At 33.4% G+C, this 26299-nt stretch overlaps 2 protein-coding genes across 2 annotated transcripts in view; both read right to left on the reverse strand.

The window, feature by feature from the left end:
* Nucleotides 1–26299, reverse strand: part of LOC108910349 (protein unc-13 homolog B) — a 465101-nt gene that overhangs the window by 421154 nt on the left and 17648 nt on the right. The window lies entirely within an intron of this gene.
* LOC108910919 lies at nt 18131–18956 on the reverse strand. Its single transcript, XM_018715719.1, has 2 exons — nt 18789–18956; nt 18131–18584 (listed from the first exon to the last, which is right to left on the reverse strand). Exons 1-2 carry the CDS (start codon nt 18905–18907, stop codon nt 18215–18217), a joined length of 489 nt encoding a protein of 162 aa, XP_018571235.1. The 5' UTR covers nt 18908–18956; the 3' UTR covers nt 18131–18214.

A 26299-nucleotide genomic window follows, 5' to 3' on the forward strand; every position in this document is an offset into this window, starting at 1 on the left:
AAGAACTTGACATTCCAAGTCGTACAGTTCGTCGCATCTTAAAAATAATAGTTACAAAGCCTATAAAATGCAAACTTCTCAAAAAATTATTCCTGGTGATCAAATAAGGCGTATGGAGTTTTGTGAATCCATTAGGGAAAAAATATATGAAAATAATGAATTTGCTAGGCAGATTTTATTTACGGACAAATCATCTTTTTCCCTGTCCAATTTTGGTCCCGGGAAAACGAGCATTTAAGTATACCCAGTACCCTCAAAAGGTAAATATTTGGGCTGGCATTTTAGGCGATAATATTGTGGGTCCCTTTTTTATTGATGGTAACTTAAGTCCTGAGAAATATTTGCATTTATTACCAAATAGTGTTGTACCAGCTGTACGAAACTTAGATGCAAATTTTGAGACGGCACACAACGCAAGGCCAGTTCAAGATTATTTGGAACAAGCTTTTCCTGAAAGGCTTATTTCCACAAGAGGTATCATACCTTGGCCTCCTCGAGCTCCAGATCTGACACCCTGCGACTTCTTTTTATGGGGTCATTTACCGCAACTTCCCTAGAAACATCGACATGAAAGAGCCGCAAATTTGGACGAGTTATGGCTTAAAATTAGAAATATTTTAGGATCAGTTACTCCTGAAATTTTGTCAAATGTTCGTCAAGAATTTTACAACAGATTAGGGTATTGTGAAGCTCAAGCAGGTGGTTTGTTTAAACACCTTATTAATTAATAATAAGCTTTATTTAATAAGCATTTGAAAATAATTCATTATTTTGCTTAACAATTACCACTCATTTTATTTTAGAATACCGTTTTAGTTTTTACTAAAAAATAAAGCCACTTGTAACAGTAAATATCAACATTATTCTTGGCTCCCTCAAATGTTTATTTTAATATTACTCCGAATTAATAAGGATATATTTTGGTTTCCCTTCCACACGTGTTCCATTTTTTAACTGCCTCAGATCATGCAACCAATTTACCTCGCGCCAAATTTTCCACCCCTCGACAATCATTTCATTAAATTAAATTTAAAATTTATTTAGTTACAACCTTAACATTATCCGCACAGCAAACGATACTAAATTAATTGAGCCGTCATTTTATGATAGCGTGAAAAGTTTCCGCGTAAATTAATGAATATATAAATTTATCCCAGTTTACAGTTTTAATAACGCCTACAGAAATGGCGTTCCGTAGTGCAAAAGGTACAGTAAGTTTGATACTGGGGACAACCTACAATTCCATCTACGGCCTTTTTAATTTTAGTTCGTTAATTGGTCAGAATTATTTTAACAACTAAATTTTTAATTGGATAAATTAAAATATAAGCGCAGAATTTTGCTGGATAGCATATCTCGCTCTATAGTTTCATAAAAATTAATTACTGGCAACTAATTACTGAGAAACATACAACACAGCTTATTGGGTCCGGAACATTCACACATTGATAAAAATCGTGGAAATTGATATGGACTTCTTACATATCGGCATTATAGTTGAGTTTTTGAGTGTGAAAACAAATTTGGTGACTTTTAAATTTAAATCTTGAAGAACTTCGACCTTTCCAAATGAAATAACTGACTTCAGACCATATTCAGGCATTTTGCCACCTGTCAAAAATTTAAAATATATGAAGTCTATTTTTCTGTAACACGATGCTCAGTTGAATTTATTGAATATTAAAACAAGGAAGTCAGCATATAACATAAAAACCACGAAGTAATGCAGAAGATAGATCTAATTTTTAAATATACTTAATAATAATAATGCCTTTATTTATATGACAAAAATTTTTTTATAAAGGATGTCGATATTCACCATACGGTGCTCTTCCATATAACCATCCAGATAAATAAGGAAGCATTACAAACATACGATATAGCAAATAAAGTAGCGAACATAAAAGAGAAACAAAAACAATTATTTAAACACATAACACACCCAAATGCGCACTCATATTACGACAATAATATTAAGAAGAAAAATTAAGAAGATCTTCATGCATGTAAAGGAGTTTCAGCTTGCCAAAAGATTTCTGAGTAAGATAGTTGACAGAATTGTCTACCCATAACCCAAGATTTTTGCAGTTATCAGTTGGAACAATAGTATGTCCATTCACAATAATAGTAAAATCTGGGTATTTGAGTTTTAGATTCATTTAAAATAATAATAATAAGCCAAAGATATCTCAGAGATAGAGTTTAGATCAGTATTGATTAGGGTCACAGCTGAAGAGATGTCAGAAGGTTAAAAAGAAAAATATTATTGAGTGTCATCTGCATACTGATGGGACTGGCAATAACGGAGATAACTAGAAAAATCAACAGTATAAATAGAAAAGAGAAGAGGACCCAGAACACTACCCTGGGGAACTCCAACAGAGATAAGATTAAATCTGGATACGTCAGCGTTCAAAGTAACCCTCTGGCGTCTGTCCAACAGATAAGTTTTAAAGAAAGCGAAAGCAATGTTACTAAAACCGAAATACTTTAACTTAATACAGGGTGTTGTATGATCCAAATATGCATGGAGAAATTTGGTATGACTTTTATTTGGGACATTTGTTTACTAGACAAAGTAAATAGAACTCTTTAAAAACAAAAACAAATTTTTTTTTTGCAAAACCGGCCTATTTTCAAAATAATCTCCTTTCGGCTCAATACAGCGATTTACCCGGACGTAAAATTAAGAAAACTGTCTAGTGTGGAATCCAAGGAGAAACTGCCCTTGTTCGGAGATCTATCCTAAATTCGACACCTCGCTTCGACACGCCCATTTCTTGGGTCCAGAAGTTTCTGTTCTTATTTTATTGGTGAGCTCCCTGAATATCGGGGGTTGAAATGGTTTAACTATACCATGTTAATACATAATTGAATGAATTTACAATTGTATAAATAATTTTGACCAACTGAACTAACAAGTAACCCTACACTGTGCTCTTGTGACTCAATATAGTAACACAGGACGGATTAGTCAATCTCATTTAATCTATTCTTATAGCTTGGAAAATCCGCCTAAAAACCAGCTATTTGATCTATTATTACTTTCCGCACAACATTCTAACAACTTATTTAAATATCTTGGAATTCCTATGTCTTTTCGAATGTATTTCGCGCGTTATGAGAAATATCGATTTTTCCCTTCACCATGGGCTAAGCCGTTGATACCAGATGCTCAACACATGTCCCCGACGGTCTATGTCAACTTGTTCAAAAACATTGTTAAATTTCATGAGGTCTTTATGGCGACGCTAAACCTATTTGAAAACCCTTAACTTTTCAATAATTATTGTTGACTGAAATATTTTATTGTCTGAGTGGACGGTTATTTTTTTTAAATCGCCACGCTCATTTATTTCCGACGCATGTAATTGCCAACAGATGGCATTACTAGAAATACACATTTTTGAAAAGTCCTGTTTACTTTGTAGACGTCTAAAGCTGCTATGAAGGAGTCCGTCTTAAGTGGGACACCCTGTATGTCGCTGACGCAACTTAAGTATTTCGAAGTCTACGACGTTGTGTCTTCGTCCCGTTAAATAATTTCCTTCCCTCCTCGAGCAATGTACATAAATAAATCAAACGCATATTTTATCATACATTATTTGCGCGAGATACAAAACTCTCAGTCGCTGACAAGGTCAGGTGGCCTTTGAAACGATTAAATTCCCCCTCTTGCTTTTACAGCATGTTTTTCGAGGATTTGATCGTATATTTTAACAAATCGGTTGGGTGTCAAGGAGATCCAACTTCTTTTGTGGTACCTTCATAGAACTCCTTTAGTGGGTCACCCGAACAAAAAGTAAAATATTACCTTGGTCGTCGGGAAGAGAGAGACTTGACAGTAATTTATAAACTTCGCTGGTACAATGTATATTGTTTATAAATTGGGATTTACGGAATATCGTAACTTGTTCTTTCCGCAACAGCGTACAAACAAAGCTACGAAATCATTAAAGATAAAACGAAAATAAAAGTTTAAATATTCTTTATAGTCAACTAAATAATTATCAGTGTGAAAGTCAAGATTATGTTGCAGAGATTATAGGGAAATTAATTAATGAAGAACTGTCTAAATCAATTCATTCCGATCCCATGGAAACTTCCTGGGACAGACTAATTTTGACCCCAAGACTATTTAACAGCATTTGCACTACTTCATCCTACATACATACATTCTGTTACAACTTATTATTGTCACCTCTAAATTATTGGATGCTTATTGCAGCCCTGAAGAATTATACCGAAACGTTGGCCAATTGCACAATCCTTAACATCAATAAGTATATGCCTAATTCGCTCGTTATTTCTTCCACATAAACATTGCTCTAAAAGCTCATGGTTATGTCAATGCATTACTAAAATAATTTATTGACGTCACCGATTTACTTTTCCATAGCGTGCATCTGGTAGTCAACGAAATGAGTTCGTCAAGGAAAATCACGCGAAAAGAATATACTAGGGAATTCATTACTCTAGCGCCACGTTTTCATATTTATTTACTGTTAACTTTGCTTGTTAAAACGATGTTTACTTTTACAACAAAACAAACTCCAACGATATGTTCCTATGTTTCTCTTTAATGGAAAGACCGGGTAGTATTGCGTCGAATACAAAATAATTGACAAATAAAGCGATCGAAGAACGGATGTTATGACACATCATCTGGAGGACCATCTGGGATATTACCCTCTTCGAAAGAGGTCAACGAAATGCGACAATGAAAACAACTATCCTATGACAACTTCTTAAAAAACTATTTGGTTTGCTAGACTAAGGAAACAAACAAACACTAAGAATAGAGTATGCTGTCATAATATGGTATATAAGTATTACTTCTTCAGTTATATCTTAGTATATCAACAACATTTTAGGTTTTCGCTTATTTAACCTCATTTCATTCCTTTCAAATAACCGAGATCACTTTGTCACAACTATTAGGAAATAGGGCGCAACGAATATGCAGTGCTGTGCATACTAGATTCACCTAAACATAAATCATTTTACAATAACGATAAATTTTCAAAGATTTCCATCTCGCCGTAGAAGCACGCTATGGTTCACACCCAGATTCTAAAGACACCATTATGAGAAATGTCGTACAGAGACATATGTAGAATTTCCTTCCTTCCAGAGAAATATCACCCAGAACAAATTGCATATGACAAATAACCCATTTTGTACATGTAACTGTTCAAAATTTGTAAATTTATGGATTGATGTTTTGATGTCAGTGCAAAATATGGCATGTATATAAGGTAAGTTCGCTGTAAGCCAAAGCTTCTCTTAAATAACAAACTAAAATTTTAAAGTAATTGAATGATGTACAAAAGAAAAATGGACGAACATGTTGAGAACTGCTGGAGTCGAGAGGGAATAACACGTCGCATTTTCACATGACATGTGTTGTTCTAATCAGAAATAATAGTTTTTAACCTGTGATGCCTTGTGGTCTGTAATAAATCAACATTAAAACGTGTTAATAATAGTTATTTAACGAATGGAGGGCAAAACGGAGAGTAATGACAATAAGTGAAGAAGTCGTGCTATCGTATATTTTAAATTCGAAGAAAAAATATGCAAATTTATTTATGTGGTCGAAGTATTCGATCTTGAAGGCTACTATTAAGGTCTACAAAAATATAGATATTAGAAAATATAACAAGCTTACTGAAGAGTAAATCGAGAGAATACAAAGCAAAACAAGCTGTAGTATTGGAAAGAGCACATATTGAAGAATTTTTGAATGGGGCCGATAAAGAATATGTTAATGATTAAAGTAATATCTCTTTACCCTTTTACATGTTGTTAGATATATAGTGAACCTTGAATTATTTTAGGTTGCACTAATAATGGAGGTATCTGGTATTTGTCGATGCTGCGAATTGACAAAGAAAATTAGTGACGTACAGGACGTTGGCAGTTACCTACTTGTTTCAAAAGTCCGATTATTGTGATTATTGATTATAGTTCTATAATCACATTCACGTGCAGGAAATACTTCATCGCAGCGAACCGCGAGGAATTTTAAAAACTTTTTTACATCTATCTATCAAATACCCAAGCAGCATTATCATAAAATTCACGATCTGCTCTAATCACAATAGGTACTGAAGAAAACAAATATTTAATGTGATCCGAATGTTAATCTACAAAAGATAACTTTATACTTCCCTTAAAATCCCTAAATGCAAACTATTTGTCTACATCAAACAACAAATTGTTTTAATTGACCCCAAAAATATACAGTCATCAACATTTGAAATCGAAGAAAAAGCTGTCAAGTCATCAGCATAGATTAATTGATGCAATTAAGATAAATGATAATGTCTCAGGACCCAGAATAGAACTCTGTGGTACTCCAGGAGTAAGTAACAAGATACTGACTAGAAAAGACGTTTGTACCCATTTTTAAAAATAAGACACATGGGACTACTTCCATAAATCAAGCAAGATATTTAATAAGCGGATAAATATATTGATACCGATAACTCACATTATTGCTACGCTTGTACATCCTGGAACTACACTCCTGCAAATTGTGACGCGTGTAAGGAGTTTTATTCACGATGTATTCAATCTCGCGTGTTTTATTACTCCGCGCTAGGCAATAATTTTCCCTATTTACTGCCAATATAGCAAGGAATATTTTGCGAAATTGAACGGTGAATAGACTGTTAACAGGAAATATTAGAATTCCCGGACCGACTGGCTGAAGCGTCATCCTCTCTCCACCGGAGAAAATTATGCGCGTTAATAGACACCGATGAGTGGAAGCACCAAAGGATCCCTTCATTCGCTATTCATTAAGTTCTGCTCGAATACGCAATGCAATGCGGCGAAATTTTGCGCCGGGGCTTTGAGCTGGGAGAAGTTTATAGATTATCGCATAGTTGCTTAATTGTTTTATTTTTTAAGCGAGTTGGGGATTTATATCTTTACCGAGCCAATTAATTAATAATTATGAAATGAAGGAAGAAATATACAGGGTCCTCTCTTTTAAATGTCGAACATAATAAGTCAAAATTTGAAAACAACACTATTCGGCTACTAGAAACTCAAATAAATTGTAAGTTGTTATACGCAGTCTTTTTGCATAGTAAATAATAAGAGTTAATTCGTAAGTTCGCTAATTAAGGTACAATAATCGATATTTATGTATTCTTCTTTTGTTTGTTCTCGGTTGAATAAAAACCTGAATAAATTAAGAAGATAAATTAGACGTCTGTTTAATCTGGCTAAAGTTTCTGACAACTGGGAGGAATATAAAGTGGATCCAATAAATTATAGCAGAGATATCAGGAGCATTATAGATGTACCTGGCGTTGGATTCATTCATGAAATCTCGAGAAAAAAGTTGATCGGTTAAAACGCAGAGTAAAATTTTTTCAGAAAAAAACTTTTTTCTGGTTCTCAATGAATAATTATCGCCACCTTTGTCTGAGGTGCAATATTTATTGTAACTGGACGAGAAAGATTCACGGACTGATCTAAAGTGAATTTGATAAAATAATAAATATACGAGATAACCCAGAAAGTTTTAATTGTCAGTGTTGTCATGAATTATACTAGGTATTGCGACTATATCTCAGATGCCAGTGGTGAGCCATGAGAAACGGACCACCCTGTATGTATTCAAATAAAAGTTAACGTCTTTTGAATTAAATTCCAAACATGTTTTAGTTTGAAACTTTCTATTTAGTAGATGTTCTTCTTTTTATTAGAGGGTAATAATGTTATTGGAGTATTTCGTCATTCGTGATAAATTCAACTAACTCTTGCGTCAAAAATATAATTCAAGAATAGTTTTTATGAAATTATGTTAGTCTAAAAACAATGAAAATAGAAGATAATAAAAAAAAACATTAATTTAAAAAAATACAACTCTTGATTGATTTTTTTGCTGCAAGGATAAATTTAATCAATTTTTTATACAGGTGGCAAAAACCCCAAATAAAAAGAGAAAAAACTGCTACAAAACTAAATGGTTTCAGACAATGTTTTAGTCTAAAAGATACTTGAAAACGGAAAAATTTATCTAAAGCTTTTAGCGTACATATATACGAAATATTCCATCCACACTGAAAACGCCTATTATTTTTATTCACATAAACACAAATCTAAAGTAGCGGATGGCACATTTGACAACGAAATACGTTGAAGTAGACAGCACCGTAAGTTTACAAGCTTGTTTTGATAAACAGAGCGATGCAAAACTCGAAAGCGGTACTTTGTTTTGATAAATTATTCCCTGGTTCCTACTCTGAAGACAGGTTTAAATAGACATGTCTATATGTATTCATTGTATTTGAGATTTCGCCCAAACCTGTACAGAAAGTAAAGAAGATTAAAAAAATAATTAAAATGTTATGTGGTGACACAGTTTTATATAAAAAATTAAATTATGTCTGCGATATACAAACAAATGCTTTTTTTTTAATTCCTACGTATATATCATTAAATAACGACAAAGAAATCTTCTAAAGCGCCAAGCGATGTCGAATAGTTTTCCAAACAGACCCCCTACCCAACAAACACCGCCTAAATTAAATTTATAGTCGATATCCTTTCCTCACCATCGACTTATTGCACGGCACGCAAAAATCTGCGAGGAGAAAACTGTTTCCGGAAAGCCTTTGCTGAGGATATCGCGACTCGGTAGAAAAAATGAGGAAAAATAAAATCCATACGGCGGATTCAATGTCGGGCGATTTATCAAAGTTAGTCCTTGCCTTAAATCGTTTTCATTAAAATATCCGATTTATTGGAAATGGGATTATGGCAGGGAAATCTTAGAAAATTGATCTTGTCAAGGATCTCCGAAATACCTGAAATCAGCAATAAATTTATTTAGGTTATTCGGATGATTAATTTTAGGTTAGTCTCCAGAAATTGAATTGAGCTGCACAAGGATAATGGCGAAGTTCTACAGGATGTAGGTAAAATGTAAAAGCAAATACCTAAAGCATGTATCTGTGAAAACGCTTCGTTTTAGGGATACCGATTCCCATATGTTTACATCATGGTTTTTTTTTCTGCAGTGTCAACTTTGTTTGGCGACTACTTTCTAACTAATATTAGGTATCCCCTATCGGCTTTTTCATTCTTTTGGAAACAAACAATGAACCGACGCTAGCATTCCTCTCATTTCATTATATATTTTTTCTTTCTTGTGTATTATACATACAGTTTCATAGCAAACTACATTTATTTTTTGTTCTTGCTGCCATGTTTGTCAAGCTCCCCCCGAAGAACGATAAAAATAGAATATACTGTTCGTGTTTATACCGACACATTTTTTGTAACTCACATTTCCATTTCTTACAAAATTGAACCCAGGCAGAAAGAACGGGCAAAAATAAAAAACAATTTCCTGCAAACTCTATATGTTTTACAATTAAACCTGTTTTACGTTTACCAATTCCTAACTCAACAAATTGAATTTCTCGTTTTCAAGCTACACTAACTTGGCCAAGAAATTGGACAATATACTGGTTCTAATTTATAGGGCAATTTTGGAAATTTTTCTTTCTCTGTTTTTTTCTTGGTAGTTTTCGTATGGATTTTTATGTGATTATTAGATAAGTAAGTGATTCTTTTGAAAATCCTAAAAAAAGAGAATCAGAGAGGACGACGAAGTGAACAACAATAAATGTTATCAGATATTTATTCAATCAGTTCTTATCTCGTACCAAAAACGAAGAGTAGGTGGAAATTTCGAACAGTATTGTTTTACATTTTCCCACATTTTACATTCTTTTGAGTGTGATAGAAGAACCCAATAAAGAAAAATGATTACTCGAAATACAGGGTGTCCCACATAAGAACCGCCATAGAGCAGGTGCATGTAGGGGTGTCCAAAATATTGTAATTTTACCAAACTTACCTATATACAAAGTTGCGCCCCAAAATTCGAAAAAAATTAATATTTCTGAAACACTTTACCGCAGAAGAACCAAATTTGGTACATGATTTAGGTTTATTACTGGTTTTCTTTGACTATGATTTAAAGTTAATTGAAGCACTACAAGGTGTTCATTGGGGATGACTCTCCCCTAAAATTGTACCGAACTTTTTTTTCATTGACCGAATTGAAAAATAATAATATTAATTCACACTCTCCTAATTCTATAAAAAGAAAACAAGTACCTAGGTAAAAGTTTTAAATAAGCGAATATTGTATTAAGTAAAAAATACAAATAAATAATAAAAATAATAATTGAAAGTATCGCGATAAACACAATTATTTTAAAGAATGTTAAGTACAATATAATACAGTTTGAAAAAATATGTAATAATAATTAAAACTAAAAGAATTGTTCAAAATGGGCACCATTTTCCCCAATACATACAATTCTTCGTCGAAAATGGAAGTTTACTCTGTCTAACAAATGATGATCGTTTCTTATAAGGTTACATTTATTTGTAATACTATTCCAAAAATTTTCTCGGGATTCAACTGGCGAAGAATAAACAAAATCCTCCAATGTTCCCCGAAGGAAATAATCACATTTGTTGAGGTCTGGAGAACGTGGTGGTCAATTTTGAGATACAATTATTTCCCCGTCTTATCCATTTATTTGGAAACTTAAGGTTCAAAAAATCTCTAACGGTAGCACTAAAATGAGGCGGTGCTCCATCATGCTTAAACCAAAACGCCAGTCTAATTTGCAACGGTAAATCTTCCATTAGATCAGGGACAGTATTTTGTAGAAATCCCAAATAACTTTGGCCATTTAGTCATTTGGAAAAATAACTGGTCCAATCAAATAACGATCAATAATACCTGCCCAGATATTTATCTTAAACTCGCGTTGAAAATGTCGAGGAGTTATTGCGTAAGGGTTTACATCGGAATACTCATGAAAGTTATGAACATTTGTAATACCTCGGCGAGTAAAACAAGCCTCATCAGTAAAAATAATTTTATTTTGAGGCAACAACTCTTGCACTTTTTGGATACGATATGGATGCAGTAGATTACGTTTAAGAATTCGGTTTACAGTTCTTGATAACCCAATCTGTCGAGATAAACGTCTAGTACTTACTTGCGGTTCATCTTCAACTATTTGCAAAATAATTTCTTCATCTATTACATTAGGACGTTCTCGGATGTTGCCGAAAAACTTTCCTGTCTCTCGAGCTCGTCTTTCAACATTAGAAAATGTTTCTCTATGAGGAACCACAAGATTACGAAACCTCCTACGATACTCTTCCACACTTACTTACACCTTTATTATAATAGTGTTAATACATTATTCTAGAGAAAGAGTTTATTAATTCCATAACCTTCAGTGTAGTTTGTGACGTAGAATCCATCATTGAAGTTCGTCAAGTATCTCAGTCACATCCTATACATTCCAATTACTCATGGACATATACCCTCGGTTTTATCTATTTCTATCACTGGGCCGCCTCATAGAAATCCCTGTATGTAAGCCTTTGATCAACTCGGCAATCAGCGACGGCGGATTTACTTGGGTATAATATTATTATGCCCTGTGCGGTCTAGTTTGGGCGCGTTAGCGCTTGGTTCAGGTAAACATAAAGGGTGCAAGGTGCATACTGGATTTAATTAATTTCACAAAGGGTCCTGCACTCGTTATATGAGATGACCTTTCCGCTGAGGCTAGACTGCAGAAAATTTGCTTTCAGCCGGACTGTTTGGTGTAATGAAATTCCTGCAGCGTGTAATTTTTAATATCCGAAGCCAATGAGCCCGGAGTGATACAGGTAAACCCTTTGACCCTTTGACTTGAAAATCGACGCCACTTTTGTCAAATTCCTGTAAGATTTATATCTCATCTAAGTATGTTAGCTTGGCTACCTCCATTCTCTCTTTTAGTAATATAGCCGTCATAAATTGTCTGTCAAACACCACAAATATACACAATATCCGTAAAGGTCAAATCAGGACTCCGAGGTGGCCGAGTGTTGCAACGTTTGCCAGTAGAATTATGCAATCAATTAAGGAGGGAGGACTTAAACGAGAAGGCAACATTATATTGGAAATAAATTTAATTTTTCAATTGAATCAGTGGAGTTGAATGACTGAGAAATAATAATGCTAAAGATAAAAGAACTGCTATACATACTCATGGGAACCGGGGACCGCCTAGCCGGGTGTCTTGGCCGGTGGATTTCAATCTGCCAAGGTAAGCATCACGGACGCAGGCGGGAATTTGGATGGGTGACCTAAGGCAGGCTCGGGGACGTAGCTGTGGCAGCCTACCAGAGACCTGGGTCTATCAACATTTGCCGCATGCGTGTGGTCCCCGATAAATGGTAATGAGAACAGAGCAAAGAAAATCTCTAACTCAAGACCAAGCCACCCGTGTAGTAAATAGGATGGTTTGAAGAAAAGTATTCGAGTAATGAAGGAGGGTGTACAAGGGGCCTAATAAGGCCTAAGTGCCGCGGTGGAAAAACAATTCCACCACTCCCCGACATACATACATACTCATGGGAACCAATAAGTTCGAAACTAGTATGTGTCAACTGTTTATGTTGTCGAATGGATATCAACGACTTGCTGGATATAACGGAAGGAATTCAATAGCGGACAAGATTGTAGTTCGCAGGATAGTTGTTTCTCACAATATCCCCTAGCGTGACCCTAGTCATAATACCTACAGATCAGCAGGTCGCTCTGTGCCAGTATAAAGCAATGTTTTGTGCCCATAGGTGTATAGAGAAAACCATACGATACCTTTGAAGCCGGGGTCAAGTCAACCCACATAGATAGGTACATGAACACTGAGTCTTATCGCCATTCAACCCAGAAACAGATATCGCCAACAACTTGTCTGTCTACGAGCCAGACACTTGACTTGCAAGAGGAAGTTCATCGAGAAGAGTAAGAGAACTAGTAAAGAGAGTAAGAAATAGTAAGAGAAAAATGTTGATAAAAATACGAAAAAGAATCAATAGAAATAAAAAAAATCAATATAATTTTGACTCAGAAGAGAATGATCGGAAGTAAGAGCCAAACTATTCCACATTAGCACCTTCTAAGGAAGGGATCAATAAATCTTCCAAAACATATATAATAAATCTAAACAGACGACGTCTTAACCTTAACATTTAAGACTAGTTTTACAATATTTATAAAAATTAATTTCAATCTCGGATACAGTCGAGAAGAGATATTCTCAAAGAACTTCAAGGTCACAAATTTATGACAAAAATGAACATTCGAGCTCTACAAATCTATTTTTAAGTTTTCTCTGACCACTTACTTGTACGACACGATACCTTGCTGCCTGGATTAATAGAATTCAAACTAATAATTGACCCGATACTAAACGTATGTCAGATTCCCGTCGTATCGAGAAATAGAAATCCGAGTTTCTATTTTTGTCTGAATTTTAAATGCGGTAACTGGGAAGGCTCGTGCGGGATCGATACGTGAGTCACGGTGCTTTCAACTCTAAGATTTCCAGCTGAAATATTTGTTTGCAGGTCGCTGAAATGGTAGGTATTTTAATGTCTACGTTGATCATTAAATTCGGCGGTACCTTTCTCTGCTAGACTTGATTTTGCGTTATTAATGAGGGTTCACATTTCAATTAAGCAAAGGCCGTTAATATTTCACGTAGAGCCGAACTGGTCTGATAATTACAATGCGAACAAAATTTCTAGGAAGGGGTGTAGTTTCAACCAAAAAGGAGTAATAAAATCTCTAGAGCAACGAAACAGGTGTATCAAGGGTAACAGTTTGTCCTAAAAGTACTGTAAATTTGCTTATAGCAATTATCCACTACCATGTTGTTGGTAGGTACCGCCATTTCTACTCTGCTTTATTCATTTATAAATTATATTAAGATCCTATCAACTTGCCGTAGCTATTTTTAAGTTATGTATAAAATTTAAATTAATGCATCATATAATGCAACAATGCAATTTTTATATCTTTGACCTATATATCTAAGCTACAAAGTATTCTAATGGCGCTGACGATCACATTAATCAAAAGTCGTATCGCCTGAAATAATAAAGCAATGGAGTAGCGGTAAAATCAGAGAGGAAACAGTTTTTCAGAAAATAACGAAAAAACATTTTTTTGCACAAATTTAAAATAATTACAAATAATCCGAATTTATATTGATAAATTTAACACAATAGAAATGGAATATTTTTGTGGCAGTATTTTAATTTCATTCATTTGATTTTACAATGCTAAACAGAAAATTTTGTAGAGTCTTTCCGAAGTCAGTTGAACATGTATAAAAACGCCTAGCAATAAAATTTAATGAGTATCATAGGCGTCCCTAAAAAAGTTTTCTGCTAAAGGTAAAGAATTATAATAACTGCGCTGCTGGGCAATTTGTCAACCATTTGTCAACAACTGCGATTTATTGCCCAGTTGCCCAGTGCGGTTGTGTTATACGCCGCGCCGTTTGCCCGCGCGCGCATTCCTCAACTTGGCGTGTACATTTCTACCACTTCCACGTCGATAGCTTTTTCTAACAAATTGTGTGTTTTCGCAATAATACTAATACCAATAAATTAGTTGGTCCATACTTGAAACAAGAGAAAACATCCAACAGGAAAAACGCATTTTTTTCTCAGTTCAGATAAATTATCCTTATCATTCTCTGTGCAACAGAATCTTCCTATCGCTAGAATATTCCGCTTAATTAACAAAATATCACTCGTTCCTCATAATGAAACATAATCTCTATCTAAACAGTTTCGAAGATAACCGAACTAATTCTGGTGTGTCATTTACCTGTGGATATTTTCAACTCTGCTATATTGGATCATTGATATAAACGATGTATTAGAAAATCATGTTGCTTAAAATAAATATTCCATAATTATCACACTCTTTTATAGCCATTGTTACAATAATGGTTCGGAATGAATTCATTGAGTGAAATATTGAGTACATTTTCACTCAATATTAGGCATTTTGATCATTTGGAACATTCTTAAAGTTCACCCTGTACATTCATGAATATCTGAAATAATAAAAACGAATTTTGAAAATGAATCAATTATTTTTTTTTAGTCGTCGTCACTGACGTTTATAAAGAAAATTATTTATACCTAAACAAAGCCGCGTTATAAACACAGACCGGTTCTAAAAATAAATTTCCGGTTAAAAAGGCGGATAATCCCGACAGATAATAAAACAATTAACGGCAAACAAAACCACAGAGCGAAAAATAGGGAAAACAAAACGCTTAATCATACCGAATAATCGCCGCCCCAACAAAATGTACAATTGCATTTCACCCCTTTACACATCTTTGTAATAACGAACCACTGTAGGGTTCCGTTCATTTGCATTTTTCGCTATTACGTTTTGTGAAATTCAACAGGGGAAAATAGTGTTTCCAGTCAATTAAATTTGCAGCGTGCACAGCCGTCGTAAATTTTTTATTGTTTTCAAGCCACTCCGGTGCATATTAACTCATATCGGATGTCAAATTTAAAACGCCATTTGCATTCATTAACTTAGCTGCAAATGCATTTTTAACGCTGGGCAAACGTAATACTTCAATAAATGTTGTCGAAATATCACAAATATACAAAAATTAAAATGCGGCATTTCAATTCAGCGAAATATTTGTCGAAATTTGTCGCGCGATTTTTTGGTGACACTATTTTCTTATCCATCCTACTCGCCTGATCTGGCGCCCCGTGATTTTTTTTTACTTGGGATCGTAAGGGAGCTGAAAGGGAAACGTTTTGTAGACAATCCGGAGGTAAAAAGAAAATCAAAGGAGGCGCTGCAAGGCATCGGAAAGACAAGTACGAAAGGTGTTTCATGCAGTGGAAAAAAGTTTGAACTAGTGTATTAGTGTTAATAGAAAAAATTAATTCCGCATTCCTTTAGGAAAAAAAATAAACCTTATGTTAAATCATCGGCAATTGATCCTTCCTTTTATTCGTCCATGAGATCACTTTCTACATTCCCACGGAAGTGGAGTTAAGAATAGAAAATAAAAAATCCAAAAGATAAGTCCCTAAGGGCCAACTATCTGTCAACATGGAGAAGGGTGGCCCATGTCACAAGTTCAAATCGATATAAATTTCGCACAACTTGGGATCTAACTTTTGCCAACGAAGTTAATATTAACGAAGTGATTTTATATCAATTGTAAATAATATAGACCTACTTATTTCCCTTAATTTGAAGTTAATTTTAATGTACGAGTACTTCAAAACCTATATCAAATTTAGAACAAATGAATGTAGAGAATTATTCACTATAATCTGACAACTTATTGTGAGTTAAGTATGCACTAATATATAGTATTCCATTAAAAAGAAATGTTTTCTCTAATTTAACGATTTCCATTATTCAATTGTTTTTTCTAATACTGTAATATAAAAATTCATAAAAAAAGCTAAAACTTTTGTATTAAAAACTTTTTTGTAATTTCAATAATAAACTCACAAAGTTGTCAGATTATAGTGACTAACCCTATACACACCTACTGTTTTGTGACATTTTTTTCTGTACATATAAGTAAAAATTATCTCTATGTGTAGTAATTTAACTATGATGAGTGAATAATTAAGTTATATTTATTTCTAGGAATTTGAATGTTATTCAAATGAAGAATAAATAATACGCCCACAAATTGATTCCGTTTATCAGTAATTCATGAATGACAGCCTTCAATAGTGGTAGTTCACGCGATTATATCTAGAAAACAAACCATAGTAAACAAACCAGGAAAAAAATATGTATATGTTCGAGTTCTAAAAATACCACCGCTTTATTTATGGAAGTAAAAACGTGAAATAAATTCGGTAAAAATAATCCCCCTAAATGTATTTTATATGGCACACCCAATAGTAAATTTTGTTTGAAATAAATAAGTAAATTATTCATTTTTAAATATTTGATTAACGTCTTTTCTGGATATCTATAGGGTGCGGCATTAATCGTCGAAGTACGATATCTCCGGTATCATAGAAGATATTTAAAAAAGTTATTTACAAAAGTTGCCGACTTAAAACTGTAAATTTTAAAATTATCTTCGTATATATACATTGTGTTACGTATTACCAGGGTGAACCAAACATACTATTTTTTAAATGGGACACCCTATATATTATTTCACATTTAGAATAATCTCATCTCTCCCATGCTTCCAATTTAGGGTTTAATTATGTTATATAGGGTATTTCAAAAGTTATGGTATACGAGAATCATTCCCATTTCAGCGTCCAGTATATCCTAGACAGAACAAATTAACAATTTTTTGCAGGCATAACTTTTTGATATTGGTACAGTTTTACGAGAAAATGCTATTTCTTTATTATTGCAACAGTTGAATATAGGACGAGTCAAAACTCGGGCACATAATTTTCACATACACTTTATGTTCTTTCATTTTTATAAAGCATTTCCTATAGCTAAAATCATTAATTTTTTTGGATATTTACCATTTAATAACAAAAAAAGAGTTTTTAAGGAATTCCTATTATAACAATAGGTAAACAATACAAAATTTCACAGAAGTTTGTTAAATGACAAGCTAGTAATTATTACTGAATAATATCTATCTGTCATTTATTTTCCCATGGCCTACTTGTTGCTCAAGAAATGGGCAAGAAGAACTAGAGGCAAAAATTGTGGAAGATTGTCCCAAAGAAGTTATTGCATTGTCAGGTACCTATTTTTAAAAAACTATTTCAAATGTTACAAAAAAATATTATATCTGTTTAATAAAAATATTAGTTGTAAAACATCTTGTTTTATTTTTTTATATATTATACTTAATTTGTCTACATTTTACCACAGTTATACTTGTATTAAATGAACAATGTTTGATACTGATGCAGTTCGCTCAGTGTACATCTATTCAAAAGTGTAACTTCTCTCAGTGTAAACAATTGTGTTTCCGTCAAATCGGTCGACTCTAGCGTGACCACAAAACATCAAAGGAGCCGCCGATTCTGTCGCTTCTCGTTAGTATAGTGTTCTCTGGTATTATTGTATTTAAGTCCATTATTTTTTCTATTATTTATTATTTCATATGAAATATGTCTCTATTTTTCCATTTATTTTCCTGTTCTATAATTAAGGTTTCAGCCTATAGAACGGTGTAACAATAAATAAATAAAAAATAATTGTTTTTTTTTCAAATTAAGGTTTAATTGAAACATAAATTTATGTACAATTTTATTAAATTTAACATCAACAGCTACACAGTCCTGACAATAAATAAGTTAAAAATTATTAATAGATGCCCTAGAATGTCCCGTGACCGACAACTCCAACACCAGAAGAAGCCCTTCCGGTCCCAGAGGGTCCTCCATAATGTCTACCGTACTGACCAGTGACGTCGACTCCAAAATTTTTGTTCTGGTACACGTTATGTCGAACCCCAGCATTGACGTCGGTGCCGTAGTGCCGGGCGTGATCGGCGCTAGCGAAGGCGCTAGTTCTAGATCCGTGGGAGTAGTCTAAGCGACCTCCGACCTGATCAGGTCTCGCTCCGTGTGATCCGAAGTTCTTCCCGGCGTAGGCGCCGCCGTCGAGTCTGTGACCGCCGCTGTTTGCGATTGTGCCGCTGTGACCCACGGTAGCTCCGGTACCCGAGAGGCCCCATTGAGTCCCTCTATAAAAAAAAAACAATTATATAAGATTTAATGAACTATTAAATTAAACATACATCAGTATTGTTACAGTGGCAGAGAAGAAAGAAGAAATACAGGTCCCAGGTCATTAAAAATAACCTGTGGACTTTCCCAACTCAAAAATCATAAGTTAAGCATAAACATCTTTTAATAGTAATAAAACAAGACAAAATAATGTTTCTTACCTTTTCTCACGACTCACTGGCACCAAATAATACTGTTGACCCTCTTCATCTTCAACTACATCCACTGGAACAGCTGCAACAACTGTCACTACGATGGCCAAGAGAACGAAGTATTTCATTTTTGTTCTTGAACAGCGCTTGCAAATAGCAAAATATACTGATGCTGAACGCGGAAAAAGGTCTTTATATATTTATTTCTAAGCGACATTGAATGGTAATTTACCGAAATTCTGGACAAAAGGAAATCACAGTTTTTGATTGCTTCATTAATGTATCCTATTTACATGTTGATAAGAGGGGACTTTAACGCTTATCGTTGTTTGTATAAATTTAATAAACAATTTTATTAATTCCTTGAAATTATTGTACTGTTTTGATAGAGATTATACATGAGTAAATACATAAACAAAAACATTCAAATAGACGCATACTAATTCGATGATTTTCGATTGACTCATAAATGTTTATTTTCCAGAAAATATTGCAACTGATAAGAATGGGGTTGTATCTAGAATTAGTAAATTACTGTTAGAAACAAAGGTGAACATAATCTTCACTGGAAAAATGACAATGTTAAAGTATTTCACAGAAAAGAAAATATTTGTGCTTCTGTAAACATTAAACTCATGTATTTTTTATCATTGTAAATTTACAGCATTGTAAGAAAATTATAGAATAGCACCATTAGGTTATTTAAATTTAAAAACTGTTTTATACTATCATATAAAAACTATCATATAAAAATTACTATAACAAAACATTAAACACTAGTGTATTCTCTTTCGCTGCGAGACTTTGAACTTAAAGCATATTTTCCCAGATATCCCAGAAATCTGTCATTATGCTCTGCAACATGCATCTCTTTATGTAGCAGTAGTAATATTTAGAAAGCCACATTTTAATTAAAGAGAAAACGAAATAGCTACCTTTGCAAATAAAGAAAATAATTTGTATTCGAAAACCTCGAACAAGTTTGTTTGTCAGAGGAAACACTTCATTATTTTGTTTCATTTTGAGTAGCTGAAGGAGCTGTATTAAAATAAAATTTTTAAAGTATTATGCAAAGGCTAATGTTTGCTAGATACAGTACCTACATAAAAAATAATAGTTACTTATTGTATAAGTGTTTTAAGTAGCAATTTATCCACGCAAGAATGTTTAAGTGGATAAAAGGCAATTAAAACACAAATGGAATGCAACGTTTTATCCATAATCACATCACAATCATATTTGTAGAGTCAAACTTATTGGAATTTAATAAAAAAATATTCGAACGACTTGATATTTCTTAGTAGTACTGAATAAAACATGGTAGGCTTTGTTATACCTACTGGTTGCTATGTTGTTTGTTATCAATTAATAAACAGTACTATCTGTATTTGTTGAAGATGCAAGAAAGTAATTGTGTTCCTGTGGATGTTTTGGAAGAAGCACAAGAAGCAATTTTCCATTTATTGCCAGCCAAATCCAGGGTCGTATCACGAAAAAGTGTTCGCCGAATTGAACGAATGGAGGGAAAAACGGAGAAAGTACGGAAAGTACTTTTTAAATTTGAAGAAAAAATATGCAATTTCATCTATGTGGTCGAAGTATTCGATATTGAAGGCTACTATAAAGGACTACAAAAACATAGATATTGGAAAGTATAACAAGCTTACTGCTTATTTGAAGAGTGAATCGAGAGGATACAAAGCAAAAAAGCTGCAGTGTTGGAATGAGCACATATTGAAGAATTTTTAACTGGAGCTTCCGATAAAGAATATTTAATGATGAAGGTAATATCTCTTTACCTTTTACATGTTGTTAGATGTATAGTGAACTTTGAATTATTTTAAGTTGCACTAAACTAATAATAGGGGTTTCTGGTGCCTGTCGATGCTACGAATTGACAAAACACCTACTTGTTTCAAAACCTGACACCAAGACGGACATTTCATTACAGTTATAGATAGAAGGATTTTGCGTGAATGCTGTTGAAATATGCAGAAAATATATTTCTCTGCGCCCAATTGTACTTCTCAGCCTGTTGGAATCAAAACATTGGCGAATGTACCTTCAATAGTTGCTTCATTCCTGAATATCGCTAATCCAGAAGCATATACTGGCCATTGTATGAGGCGCACTTCAACAACTTTATTGGCCAATAAAGGTGCTGAATCTTACCACCATCAACCGGCATGATGGATGAAAGAGCTCGTCTGTAGCAGAAAGTTATGTGGAGGAGTCTATATCTAACAAACTTGATATTGCGAGGAAAATCCAAGGAAAATATAGCTGTTCCTTACAAGAAGAGTCGTCCGTAACTTGTGCAAATTATTCACAAGCTTCGGCAGATGTTGTGGGTTCCGAAAATTATGGCAACAATGCTACAAGGGTTGTTATTAACGGAAAGGAAGTTAAATATGATAAAACAAAAAACGAAATGTCTATTACTATAAATGTTAATGTTAATGTTAATAAGTAAATAATTTAAATTTGATTTATTATTATAGGTTTATTATTTTTTCATTATGTTACTAGTGAAATAAAGTTACTTTATTCCACTAGTGGATAAAGTAGCTATCACTTTAGACATTTCGTATGTGTGTGGATAAAAGTCCGATTATAAGGTGATTGTGGATAAAAGTACTTTTTTATATGACAAGGGAAATATATCACTATATATGTATATTAATTAATTATACTTTAAAATAATTACGCATACAACTTTTTAATTATACGTTTGGGAAACTAGAACAAAAATTAACGAAGACTAAAGTCAAGTTAGTTGACATTTTTAGAAACTAAGGCATGACAACGAGGTGGAAGAAAAAGGACACAATAACAAGCACTACGAGTATAAAGCTGACGTTGCAAAACTGCTTTATGACGATAAACTTGCCTGATTTAAATTTAAATTACACTCACGAAATTGCTGGCTAGCTGCTAACATTTCGAGGCACTCTATTAACCCAGTCAAAATGGGTAAAAAGAAGAGCTTAAAGTGAAGCTGGGTAAGTAATTAATTTGTAATCCTTGCGATTAAAGCAGTATCCATATAATCATCAATTTTTCGCTAAATGAAATTTTATATTCATATATTACGGTTTGATTTGATTTCAAAAGTCGGGATAGGGTTAGTATTTCTTTATAAAGTTCCGATCACGTGCTTTTCCAGTTTGAGCTAGAAACTGGGAATATGTGCAATAATATGAACTAATTATGCTTCAGCCTGTAGGCAACCCTTTTTACATATCCCATGCCATCCAGTGGGACTTATCGCTGCTTCAACTGCTTCATAGTGATATCTTCTGCGAAATATTGGTAGTGGTATATAACAGCAACTGCGTATATTTGTGCTTTTTTCGAACGAGCCTCCAAAAGTCTTTAGGTCTACCATTTTATGATAACTAAGAGTCGCTAGTAAAAGTACTGTAGACTTCATTAATAAGACCTCGGAATTTGAAACGAAGATACCCAAATAAATTGAGGTTAATGATTTTTGGTGTCTCGGTCAAACATGTACTGTCACTTGGATAAATTTAATATAATAACCCTAAAAAATTCAGCTTCTTTTTATAAGATTCATATAATTTAGTGACCGACACATTCCGTTAATATTTACGTTGAGGTCACGAACTCTAAAATCATAGTGCACACTTCATGCAAAGCAGCGTCCCCCCCGTTGAAGTTAATATTGAAATTTCGCTCTAAATGATTCCGCCGGACTGCGAGATTAGCCAAGCTTAGTACAGATAGGAACCAAGGATCATAATAAATATTTGATTTTGTGAAAGGTTTATTGAATTTACCGACTGAGTTAACCCGGGGATTTGCGCATTTGCGCCGTATTCCTGAAACTATGGCATTCAATCCGAGGGAACGAATGGCGACGAGAACTAAACTATACATTTTATATGCCATTTAGTAGTGCCAATAATAATTTGTTCATATGCAGGCAGCATAGAAATTCGGCATATTCTAGTAGTACTACTAAATGTGTGTGAATATTCGTTCTGCGGCCGCAGCATTTTGTCTACATTCACCGTATTTCAGTAACCTTATTTATAATTAATTCAATTCTGGACTGTTCGAATAATATAATCTTAAACGGTCAAAATGTTGAGTTTGCTAATAGGAATGATGCATTTTGGAACAATGTTGTTTTGCAATCATGCTATTATAGTGGACATGTTATAGTTTATTAACGATACCACGGAACATTTTGGAAAATATAATTCTATCATCTGTGGACAAGTTCAATCTACACTTCCAATTTAGTCCGAAATTGGATTAAAAGAAATTATACTAACATTTTGGGATGGCCTTCTAAGAGTCCAGATTTATATCCCATCGACAAAGCGTGTTGAAAACATAGAAACAACATTTATCCTAGGAATTATGATGACCCGGGTTCTAACCCTTCGTCTCGAGGTAAATTATTCTTGCAACTCGTCTTGGGAAAGGCTCCTCCTATCTTCCTTAAGGCGTCGTAGATGGTAATAATATTGTGTGTCCTCAAAATGCAGCCTATTTTGTCAGTACATCGTTACATAATAAAGGACAAAAAGGTCGTTGATAGATATTCCTCTTTCTCACTGTTCTTTTGGCATCCTTCTGATAGAAATCCAGAAGAATCGAGATAATTTTAATGGAGATGGAGACCAGAAGAGACTGAAGAAGGGAAAGATACTTCTCTTGAAAGATCTAAACCGATCACGTGGCAATCAGTCCGAAACTTGTTCAACAACTGACAACTCCCACGTAAGCCTTCAGACCAAAGCCAAACAAAAAAGCACATACTGCAGTAAGGTTTTCAGTTCTATGTTAATCTCGTGATCGGTCAAAACTGACATAAGATTTATATCCTCCTGACCCAAAATACATAGTATAGGTGTAGGGTAGAAGATTTACGACATTTTCAATTTAATTCCAGTTCTGTTTAGAATAAAAGAGTGTGCGATATAAGCGATATTAGATTCATATTAGGAAAAATCCATGCTTAATCGGTAGAATACATGTCAGGGTTCTAATTTCCAAAGCACCTTTTTATTTTACTAGCCTGTTACTTAAAAAAGACTCGTTGGTATAAGAAAATTACAGTGTCTAATTTAGTAAATTAATATTGATTTAAGAAACCAAATAAAATCTTTTATTACAAGGTAAAGATATTGGAATATGACGCCCGTATTAATATCAGACAACTCCCGTAGCTGTTTACCACGAAATCCTTGAATTCCTCTGGGGACAAATTGGAACCGGTAATTTAATTTGTATCGAAATTGCAATTTTTATTAGATTGGCTCAGTCAATTTCTGACATGAATCCAATTTATTTGTTACTTGCAATAATATCTCCTGTACGGATTTTATGGCATCTAATTTAAGAACTGAAGATCATGTTTTGAAACTCAAAAAATATAGACAAATCCTAAGATAATTTGTTAAACCTCTTTATGTTTTTATATTCAGGCTTCTAAAAAAAAATTAATGAATTAATTTTAAAAGTTTTAGCTCTAAAACTAAGATTATATCTATGTCTAAATATACGCAATGTTCCATTAATACAACCAATAAAAACCGAAATGACGATTTAGAGGTTCTCATAGCGGGTCCGCCCCTACAGAACCTAGCCCGAGAACAACAAGGGCAAGGCATATTTAATTCATTTTGGCGTTTCTAAGAAAAATATCTCTTCTATCATATTAATTTATTCGGAACAATTTCATAAATATTTTATAATATTGCACTTGTATTTAATTGACTTATGTATATTTAAAATATGCCCCTTCACTTTTTTATTAGGACTTCAGGATATATTGCACGATGTTGAACTATTTTCTCACGCTGACACATAATATTTTGTATTCCTTTGGGTCATTAAATTTAATTAGTGACATTTTTACAACGTAGCTAGTTTTATCGTCTGAAATTATTCATCCAGGTCATAATTAGCTGCTTTGAAGCGAAATAAGGAGTTGTCCTTACTGAAGCCACACATTGAAAATAAAGTTTTAACACTTACAAAACTTTGTTATTTTTTTTGTTTCGCAGAAAATTTAATGAATTTTTTACCTTCTTATATCCACACACCTAAGAATTGTACTTAACCACCAAAGAGAAATAGCAAAGATGTAATAAAGTGAAAGACGATTACAAACAAATTGGAATTATTAACAGTAAAACTCACCTCTGTTGCGGATGCCCTATGAGTTTTCTCACATGCTTTTTACAGAAAGTTAAGGGAACACTATCCCATCTACCGTAAACTTATCAAGATTAGTCTTTGAAGTGGTCATCTAATAATAAATCTAATCTAATAGATTAGATTATGTAAACATTGTCCAAAATCTGAGGGAATTTCCTAAAATTTACATGCTTCATTGGCGGAGTTACAGGGTATCGATGGCATATTTTTCTAAATAAAATAGTACGCCACTGCTTTACGGTAACAACTATGATATTTTCGGATTCGTCTTACAATTTTATACAAATTACCACTCTCTTGTGTTTTTCGAAAAAAGCCTGATTTTCGAATAAAATTTAAAAAACCAACTGGAAACACTTTTACTTAAATCACTGGGTATTTATTCGAATAAAAAAAATTAATAAGATTACTCACCATTTTAATGATTTTATTTGAGTAAAGGCTCAAAAATACCTCCATTTCCACGAACACAGTCCCGACATCATTTTAGTAACGAAAATAGTAATTTGTTCGAAATTTATTGTTGCTTGAATCTGATGAAAACCATTATTTATTTATTTTTCTAACTACTCAGAATGTCAAAGTTGCTATCGCAGCCCACTATGTAATTTTAAAAAGCATTATATTCGAATATCGAAGTGTGTTCTCAGTTCATTTTTTAAGTTTTACTCGAAAATCAGTCTTTTTTTCGAAAAACATAAAAGAGAAGTAATTTGTAGAAAATGAATGACGAATCCGAATATATCATGGTTCTTACCGTAAAGCAGTGGCGTACTATAAAATATGCCATAAATACATGTGCCCAATTTCAAATTATTTCACTTTTAAATTATTCAAAAAAATTAAAAATATTTTTGGAGTTTTAACACCCTGTATCTTTTTAACGAACCGTCCTAGATAAAAACTTTATCTCCCCTTAAAATTCACCAAAGAATACGAGGTTTCATTTTTGATCACTATTGTATATTAAATGGTCAATAATACGCAAACAGTATACAAAATTAATTTTAAGGATTAAATGTATCATCCTCAGACCTATCACGGTAATTGTAATTTTTGTCATATTAGCAATTAAAATGCCAATTTATGTTAATGTATTCCATTCTATTTTTAAGGAAATATTACTTAACTGCACTCGGTTTTTCATTTGACTGGAGATCGATATTGTCATTGAATTTTTAATATTAATTAGTGTAGTATAGCGTGACTGCATCCTGACATGTCCTTGTGTTGTGAAAATAAAAAGAATTTTAACCAGCGTATCGTGAAGTTTAATCTAGGGTATATGAAAAATGTATCTTGAATGGATAGGATTGTATAATACA

Source organism: Anoplophora glabripennis, unplaced genomic scaffold (assembly GCF_000390285.2).
Source record: "Anoplophora glabripennis isolate ALB-LARVAE unplaced genomic scaffold, Agla_2.0 scaffold1, whole genome shotgun sequence".
In the NCBI taxonomy this organism is placed as follows: Eukaryota; Metazoa; Arthropoda; class Insecta; order Coleoptera; family Cerambycidae; genus Anoplophora; species Anoplophora glabripennis.

Bases quoted from the DNA above. Each gene is read 5' to 3' on its own strand.
- LOC108910919 (XM_018715719.1), bottom strand. From the start codon at position 18,907: ATGAAATACTTCGTTCTCTTGGCCATCGTAGTGACAGTTGTTGCAGCT. The intron at 18,585-18,788 runs GTAAGAAACATT...TTTTTTTTATAG, and splicing joins CCAGTGAGTCGTGAGAAAAG to AGGGACTCAATGGGGCCTCT.